At 41.2% G+C, this 9681-nt stretch overlaps 1 protein-coding gene and 1 long non-coding RNA gene across 2 annotated transcripts; both read left to right on the forward strand.

The window, feature by feature from the left end:
- The first annotated feature begins 3020 nt into the window (after window positions 1-3020).
- LOC103723137 (protein YABBY 7) lies at window positions 3021-6222 on the forward strand. Its single transcript, XM_088711823.2, has 7 exons — window positions 3021-3737; window positions 3844-3978; window positions 4133-4241; window positions 4341-4389; window positions 4751-4826; window positions 4929-5009; window positions 5608-6222. The coding sequence occupies exons 1-7, from the start codon at window positions 3579-3581 to the stop codon at window positions 5653-5655; spliced, it is 657 nt and encodes a 218-aa protein (XP_088567949.1). The 5' UTR covers window positions 3021-3578; the 3' UTR covers window positions 5656-6222.
- A 378-nt stretch (window positions 6223-6600) lies between these two features.
- On the forward strand, window positions 6601-8716 carry LOC148699956 (uncharacterized). The gene is made up of 2 exons (XR_015973682.1): window positions 6601-7053; window positions 7175-8716. It is a non-coding gene; the product is annotated as an uncharacterized LOC148699956 (long non-coding RNA).
- The last annotated feature ends 965 nt before the right edge of the window (window positions 8717-9681 follow it).

The raw sequence follows: 9681 nt of genomic DNA on the forward strand, positions 1-9681 counted from the left end.
ATGACCGAGGACTGTGGGGCTTTTAGGGCAGCACATGTTTACTAGGAGGCAAACATAACTGCTGATTGGGTGGCCTTTAATGCGCGCGCATCACTCTGGGGGCTTCCTCTTGGTGAACTAGGCGGACATTCCCGATCTGCTTAGATAGTTTTTTTTTTTTTTTTTGATTTTGTTGGTTGTACTCATATTTGTTTGGTGTGAGGAGCCGGCACCCAAATATTTCCAAGGAGTCCAAAACTATCAATGGATCTCTCAATCAAATGTAATCAAAACCAATGTTGCACAAAGTCATTCTGAAAAGACACATGATAAAATATGCCAAAAATTCTTCTCAAACAGAATAAAATACGGCAAGAGCATAATAAACAAATCATAATGTATGGTATCTGGAAACCCAAAAATTACTTGCATGAAAGCTCTCCTGCCTTTGAACGTCTGGATAATCTTCTCCTTTTGCTCATTCAATTTTCTACTAGGGGTGCTTAATGGGCATGTCCAGTCCTAGGAAGAATAATGGCTGCTCTCCTATTACACCAACATTGCTGGAAAGGAGACAGAACATTTCCAGTAGGGGAAAATGTATAACAGGAAATATTAAATAGAATGCTGAAGAATACTGGAATAATGATTAAAAGTGTGCTGACCCAACGTTCACAGTTTTTTTCCTTTGGCATCTATTATGATCCAACGCCTCCTAAGGAGTTGAACAGGACATTGTATGGTATTAGGGCCGCTGTTTTTATAGAATTAGGTTGAAAATAATGTAGAATTCATAGACTGGGTCTTCCATTTAAGCATGGCTCAGTATCTACCAGACTTCACCTAGCCCAAATTCTATGGAAAGAAAAAAAAAATCTCTCTTGCAGTTCAAAGGCTAAGATCTAGGCTGGATTTGGATAGTCCTTTAGAAAATGCAATCTACATGGGCCAACAAGCTCGGTTCTTACAGAATTTTCAGCATAATTTTATAAGAAAATCTAAACAGGGCCTTAGTGATTCTAATCCAATAGGCAGAAAAAATATTACCCTTTTGTTGATTGTCTCCTCCCCTTAATCTAAACACTTTTGACTCTACATTCAGCTACCAAATGGGATCTTATAGAAATAAGATTAGGGAGTTAATTGCGTGTAACAGTATATACCTTGAAAGCATACACAAGCATATGTGCATGCTAATGTATGCACTAGTAGATGGCAAAGAGCTTATATAACATGAGAGAACAGCATAAAAGGAGAGAAAAAGCACACAAGTAATAAATTAGAGAAAGAGAAAAGCATGGCAAACGTTCATTCCATTCCTCACAAGGAGCCATCAATCTGCACTTACCACCAAACCATTATCCCCAGATAAAATTGGGCTTATTTTATTTCATAACAGGACTGAGCATGGCAATATTCAATTTATTACCATTACTCACAAGGGCATCAACAATAGCATTTGCCAATTATCCCTTAGAAAAAGTCAAATTAAGTGATGCGATTGTGTGCAAAAGAAAAATAGTATTTTTTTTAATGAAATTTGATTTTAAATATTCTTTGCATTTTCATCAAAAAATAATAGATGATGGCTTCCAAGGATAAATTTTCAATTTAGTGCAGTCCATTATGCTCCAGGAGTTTAAAATCCTTTACCGGCAAGCTTAGGATGTGAAAATTAAACAAAAAAAGGGGCGGTTGCACGCCTTATACTCGGTACCAAGCAATATCAACACCTTTTCATTTTCTCTGATTTGAGTAATTAGGGACAGAAGCATGTGCATTATTAAGATCGGCAACATCCACGCAAGAATATACATAAATATCCTTGATACAAAATATGCACACCAGAGAGTTTGTCATGAAGTTAAGATCCATGGGCAATTTAAACTGCAGTCAAACAAAATTACAAAATCAAACTTCTGTATCAGATCAGAAGTTTAAGAAATAATGATGGTATATGCACACGCGCGCGCGCGCTGAGAGACCAAAAATTTTAGATACACTGCTGAAATGTGAAGAGTCGACCGTCATTAGCCAACGGCCGGTCCGAATGGACCGGATTGCTCGAACTGTCTAGCTGGAAGCTGGGCGAGTTCCCTGGCTCCGCCCGAAAGAGGAAATCGAACGCGGAATCCTCGGCCGGAAAGGATGGGAGCAGGCGGACGCCAGCCGGAAGGGGGGCACGGGTGCTCATCTGCCGCCGGAGACCTTTGGCTGGGTATGCTGGCGTGGCCGGAGGACGTGCGCAAAACCACCGTCGCTCCCCTGTTTTTTTGACCTACCTTCCGTTTCGAATCCCCACCTCGACTCCTCCCTGCCATCTCAACTGAGGTCATGGCCTTCCACCTTCTTCATCTCGTTCGAGTTTCTGAGCGTACTATCCTAAAAAAAAATAAATAAATAAATAAACAAACATTATCTAAGTAAGTGTTGAAATAACTATCCTAACAAACCGCAACCAAAGAACAGGACACTGTTGTGGAGATTCATTACTCATTAGACACATTCTAACAATTCAAAAGGTTGACACCCCGCACCAATCAAGCTCACGCATGTTGCACGTGAGCAGCCCGGTGCGCCGCACATGGTTCCGGCGTTGAGGCAGTAACGAGGGTGGCTTGATGCGGCAAGGTTACAGCGACAATGCAGCGAGAAGCGAGCAGCTCGGGTGCGAGATTGGTAAGGGAGCAGGTGGCGGTTCAGGTACCCCGTCAGGGATGCCTCTTCGTGGTAGGGGAGTAGGTGCCGCTTTTAAAGTTTGCAGCCCAGGTGCAAACTGCAAAGAAAAAGGGGAGGTGGGAGTTCGGACGGATGGGAATCCATCCGTTTTCAGAGACGCCCCGAAAGAAGAGGAGTCGGCTGGAGAAATGGGGGAGGCATTTGTGGCTGGCGAAAGCGACCCACCCTCGAGGGAAGACCAATCTAGTGGTGCGGAGATGCCATCTTCCTTCGCCCAATGCCCCTTTCCAGAACCATCCACTTCCCCTGTATGGGATCGACCACGGCAAAGCAGGCAGCGGCCTTGGAACGAGGGAAGAAACTTGAGACGGAGATTAGATGCCGTTTCCTTTGAAGATGGCAGGGGAGGAGACGAGTGGAGAGTAATTGCGGAGAAAACAACGTATGAAGCAAACAGCAAAAACGAGCACTGTGTCTTTTCTGGATCCAAAAACAGCCACTTTCACCATCTTCACTCAGGGATGCTATTTTCGATCCTGGCTGATACCACTGACAGCGCAGTCGGATGTCTTCACCATATATATATATATATATATATATATATATATATAGCCTCCAAAATAATGTGGCAGTTCTATTTGAATTTTGTGCTGATCGGCCAGCTAGCTAGGCATATAAAAAGTTCAAGCACACCTGTGGGGCACTTTAATGTCGTTTACAGTAACAGCCAGATTAGATAAGCATAGTTTTGATTCGGATAAGATCATGACACTGCTGGCTTTGCGAAGCTTTTCTCATGCTTTGGAAACAAAAATTCCTTAATCAGAGAGAACCGATTGTTCTCTATAATGTGACAGAACAACAGCGAGCATTCCATCGTCATTACCATGTCCTATAGCCCCCTATAAGACCACCTTGCTATGATCAAACAGGCCCAGCGGCCACCGTGCTTCTTTCATCTTTTATCCTTGAAGCAGTCTTCAGCTCAAAGCGAAACCATGTCTGCGTGCAACTCGTTCCTGGAGCTCCCAGAGCAACTAGGCTATGTCCAGTGCAGTTTCTGCACAACCATTCTGCTGGTAGATGCATTCCCTCCATGATCTTTCGAATTCATCGGTTACTCGTTTGATCGTACGGCATCTTTCCATGCTTCTCAGTTCCTTCTGTTCCTCCTATGAGCTACAGGTCAGTGTACCATGCAGCAGCCTGTTGAAGGTGGTGACAGTTCGATGTGGACACTGCACTGGTCTCCTCTCTGTTAGCTTGGTGCGGACTTCCTTTCTTCCTCTGCAGCTCCTAGCCTCCCTAGGGACTGATGAGGTAGTCTCTGACCACCTGGACCTTACTTCCTGCATCATTGTTGTATATGCTGCATCGACAATGTCGTCAACCTTCTCCTACAACTTCATGCACAATTATTGCCAATCGTTCCATGGATCTACATCTAATAATCATGTCTTCTAAACTTCCGTAGGAAAAACATGAAGAATGTGGGGATGCGCCTCCCAGGGCCGGCGAAGATGGAGACGATGAAGAAGACAATGAAAAAGAGGGTCCCCCTAAGACCCCTGTGGTAAATAAACGTAAGCATTCATTTTCCTCCCCACTCATATCCATCTTTTTTCAGGTTTCTAGAGAAAGAAGAATCAGGGCATAATATTTTTCATTTGGTTCCTCTACAGCTCCAGAGAAGAGACAGCGAGCTCCATCAGCTTATAACCGCTTCATCAAGTAAAAGAACTCTTCTCCATCGACTTTTCTTCCTCCTTTTTTTTTTTTTTTTTTTTTTTGTGATGGTGATAGTCATCGAGTTCAGACAGACTTAGTTGATCATTTAGACCTCCCAATAGAGTATTAGATCAAGTTGCCAACCGAGTATGCTTTTGAAGTTCCACAATTTTTTCCCCCCCGATTAGCTAGAGAAGATCAAAACTTTCAAACTCGCAAGTTACTACTTAAAAGAAAACTTCTGAAGTCACTAAAAACCGCTTCCACCCACATTACATTACATACGACGGTCAGATATAACACGTTATACTAGCTGAAAGATACAAATCTAAAGACCAAATTGGTGATAAAAAATATTATGCAGAGAAGAGATTCAGAGGATCAAAGCTAAAGAACCCAACATCACCCACAAGGAGGCCTTTAGCACGGCTGCTAAAAATGTGAGTTTTCAATTGGACTCTTGTTACTATTGTGTCGTAATGGCTAGGGTGGTCACAAGAAGGCAGTTGTTTCACTAGCTCTTGTTTGTTGCAAAATTACAGTGGGCTCACTTCCCTCGAGTTCAGCACAAGGGAGGTGAGAGCTGCAGCATGGGAAAAGGGGAAAACGCCACGGATGAGGAGGTAATATGTATGCATATATAAGCTAGTTGACTCAAGCATAATTCTTCTAGGATGCACGGTTTGCACTGTAGAGTGCTATACAATACTCCATGGCCATAAGATGAATGGCAATCAAATGGTGGCTAACGAGAGTTATACAACATTATGCAGTCATCGATTAGTTGACTCAAACACTAATCTTCTTTAAAAGGGAAAAGTTACTCTTTCCTTGTGTCGACATCGCTTTCGGCAATGCTTTCTTTGAGAGAGAAAAAATGGTGTAAGCACCCTAAAGGGACTCCAGTATATTAGTTCTCTCCTCTTTGAAATACATTTTTCTAATTTTTACATACATTTGGTTGGCCATGGCTTCTTGAAGATATATAATGATTAGACTCTTTTCCCAAGTGGCCACTATATTTTTTTCGAATGCTGCAAACACTTAGAAAGGATTCATTTTTACACCAGTGCAATCATTTGCATTTTTTGGAGAAATAGGAGTAATGGTTGAAGTTTTCTTGTTCACATTGATTTGGGAAGCTCTATAATCTTCGATAGGGTTTGAAATACTATCACTACTTGCCATTGAAATGGGGTTTTGGACTTCCATTTCTTTCAGGTGGATGGAAGAAGCCAAGGTATTTGCAGGAGGAAGGCATCAAGGTAACTTCTATTGATAGGGACATCCTTTCGAGCAAGGTGGAAATGGGTCTTTTCTAAAAGCTAAGACATGGAGTTAGGTTAACGGATATCATAATATTGGCTTGGAATTTCATTTTCAAAAAGACTTGCTAGCTACATTTGAAGCTATCTTTAATTTCTTCCTTCTACAAGATGTACTGTTACATATGATGTCATGACCCGTCCTCTTATAGTTGATGCTTCTGAAGCTGGATTTAGCTGGTGGAAAGAAGTCCTTGGCAAGGGTAGCTATTCCTTATATGCATCTACAACAACCTATATATAATACAGGCACAATGATGGCATGACTTTTTTCAGAAAATTGAGATGTCCTCCTCTATTGATAAGCAAATGATGATGATGGCAGTGATAACTCTAAATGCTACAAATTTGTATGTATTGTTGAGGGAAAATATAAATATCCTCCTTACCTCTATATTAACCTTAAGGAAGAAAAGATTCATCTAATAACTCACACTAAAAGAGGTAGATAGTTCAAAAATTAACTTTTTTTTCTTCTTTTAATTATATATATGTAGACACACACACATAGAGAGAGAGAGAGAGAGAGAGAGAGAGAGAGAGAGAGAGAGAGACCCTCATTGCTAAGGTCCAATACTTAGAATTGCGTTATCCAAGTCTCTGATCCAGAATCTCTTTGTCGTTAAGAGACATGACCACTGGGGCAAACCCAAGTTCATCAATTTGAAAACAGTTACTTTAAGCTTTTTTATAGTCCATCACCCTCTTTTGGTGGAAATTATTAGATCAATCTTGTCTTTCTCATGCTTAATATAGAAAAATTACAGCAATGGTGTAATTAATATATATATATATATATATATATATATATATATATATATATATATATATATATATATATATATGTGAATTGGAAGATTAATTAAAGATTGCGGTTTAGAAAAAAAGTAATTGAAATAACAAGATTGAAAGTATCTTAGGATTCCAACTTCCACCCTTACATGATTGTAGAACGCATTCTGCATGACTCTGATTGATAACAAGTTTAGGCTAATCAATCCAAAGGCAATGCATAGTAATAAAACCAATAATTGCAGTTATTAAATGTTAAGCAAATAGTGCATAACCTTCTTGATGAACTAATGTGAATGGGAAAGGCTACTAGCATTTTCTTTTGTGTGAGGCCCTTTCTTTTATTACAAAAAAGGATTTTAGCAAAACACAGCCGGTACAGCCATTTGGGATCTTAAAGCTGGGATTGGAAAAGTAAAGATAGAGCCACTTGAGAACTCATAAAGCAGGAAACAAAAAACAAATAGAGCAGTATTCTGGGATATTAAAGCTGGGAAATGACCGGCCACAATTAAGGCATGCACCATGATGCAGATCATTGGCACTATAGGTACGTGTATGGAGCAAAATACTTTATTTTTGGAAAAATATTTTCCTGCACAAACTCCTTGCATAAACCTTCTTTGGAAGATGAAAAACCAGTAGTCTAAGTGGGAGGAATGTCAATGCAGAGAAGGAGGTTGAGGTGGAGGTCGTGGACAACGAGGTCGGAGGAACACTGATCGCCGATCAGGAAGAGTTGTGAGGCCAGGAGGCTGGTGGAATAGAGACTCTTTAAGGTCAGCGGATGTGGTCTTAGAGATGGCCATGCTGGTTTTTCCTGTTGAGGTACTCTCTTGGAAACCTAGAACTTGGCCATCAGGACCACAGAGGATTGTTTATACTTTGAAGAACTTCCATCCTTTTTTTGATTAGGATCCAGTCCCCGTCGGATACAACACATTCATGGCTTTATTTGCCTCGAGAGGATGCATCCTTAGGGCTCTCCGCCAAGCTAACCAAAGAGACCGGTGGTTTGAATTCAGGGTACAACCTTGGCCTTGTAGGAAGGGTGCTGTTCCTCGCAACCTGCAAAACAAAGCTAGCTTGGAGCTGATCGAGGTCCCGCTTCATGCTCGGGATAGTAAATCCTTCAAGAGATTGATAGCTTGGTCTGCTCTTCTCGAGAGAGTGAATCCAAGAACCCTGGTGGGCACAGACATGCCGGTCTTAAATCATTGCATTTTGTGAGCGCTTGGAAGCAATCCCCAAGATCGTCCGGATGACCCTGGAGGATGCAACCTTCAAGGCATACGTGAACATCAAGGATGCCTCAGCAGGAAGACCTTTGCCATCGGATATTGCTCCTAGATCTGATCGGGAAGGTGACTGGATGCAAAGAGGGGCCCTTTTCTCTTGATGATCAGGCTAGGCCCCATCCTTTGCCACACCTGGATGACTTTCAGGAGGAGAACTTTACAGAAGATGACCGAGGAACCTTCGAATGTAAGAGCTGCTACAATCCACCGGGAGGTTGTTCCTTAGGATGCTTGACCAGCACCTTCCTCTTCTAAGATCCACAAAGGCGATGGTGATCTATCCGGCAAGAAGGTGCATGGCTGCCTCGATCCCTTATCCAGGTGGCTGTAGTTCCTGATTCACAAGCCATCCAAGTGTGAACAAACAAGCCAATGAACTCGGTTTAGCCAACACCAATTTGAATTCCAAGCCACACGGGGTGGGGCTCGAGAAAACAAAGGGGCTCTATGACTTGATCTCTTTTGATAGTTCGGCTGTGTCTGGTGCTTAGAAAGCTTCATTCTACAAGCCCAACTTAGACCAACTTTTTGCGGCCAAACTCAGCTGCATGTGTCCTTTGTTCTACTTAGCCCCATTGAATGGAGCATGAAATGATTTCGGAGCCTTCACGTAAGATGAGGTGTTGCAGTTCTATTTATACAGCCTTTACTATGTTTGTTAAACTTAGCTGTAATTCATTTGATTCAATTAAGTTTGTTAAGCTTCAATTAGAACTGTTAGTCAGTTAGAAATACTATTATACTGTTGCATCCAGTTACTCGGTGGTTAATGAGGCTGTTATATAAATAGAGTAGTATGACAGAAGAGAGAAAGAAGTGTTTTTGTATTCAACTCTAGTATTCTGAGTTTAGACTTCTTGTATTCAGTTTTTGTATTCTAAAAACAGTAGAGAATGAAAACACTTTTACTCTCAATCTTCTTGCGACGATTCTCTTTTCCCATCTCCATTCTTAATCAAATTTTTTTTCTTTCGATCTTCATCTCTGTTCTTGCTGTTCTACTTCATCAGTTAGCAATTATTGACATGGTATTAGAGCTTTAAACACTTCCGATCATGTCTGAGTCAGGTTCTTCTCCATTGCAAAGCTTCGTCGAAGATCCAGCCAGCCCCTACTTCTTGCATCATGGTGATAACACGGGGTTACAGTTAGTTTCATTGATTCTGAATGAAAACAACTACTCTACCTGGAGCAGATCCATGATCATGGCATTGAGTGTCAAGAACAAAGAGGGATTCATTGATGGAAGCATTATTGAGCCTCCACCAAATGATCCAAAATACATGGCATGGAGACGATGCAATATGGTAGTCTCCTCATGGATTCTGAATTCTATTCCAAAAGAAATGAGCTCAAGCGTGATTTACATGGATTCGGCCAGAAAGATATGGCTTGAGCTGAAAGAGAGGTTCAATCAAAGCAATGGACTAAGGATCTTTCAATTGCAGAAAAATATTTCCTCTCTTTCTCAGAATCAAGACTCTGTCATTCCATATTTTACTTGTTTAAAGGGATTTTGGGAGGAATTGTCAAATTTCAGGCCTCACCATCAATGTCCTTATCAATATGAAGATCAAGTCATGTAGTTCCTTATGGGATTGAATGAATCTTACTCAGCAATTCGAAGTCAAATTTTGCTAATGGATCCTATTCCACAAATCAATAAGGTATTTGCTTTAATTCTTCAAGAGGAAAGACAAAGAGTGGTATCCTCAATGACTCAAAAGGTAGAATCAGTTGCCTTCGTCAGCAAATCTATGCAACAAGGGAATCAAGGTACCTATTCTTCAAATGAAAGGTTTACACAGAAACAAAACTACAAGAATCAAAATCAAATCTCTAGGAAGGACAAGCCAATTTGCAGCCACTGTGGGATCTCA

This window comes from Phoenix dactylifera, chromosome 15 (assembly GCF_051530095.1).
Source record: "Phoenix dactylifera cultivar Ajwa chromosome 15, Ajwa_hap1_PhDact_Kaust_v1.1, whole genome shotgun sequence".
NCBI classification, from domain to species: Eukaryota; Viridiplantae; Streptophyta; class Magnoliopsida; order Arecales; family Arecaceae; genus Phoenix; species Phoenix dactylifera.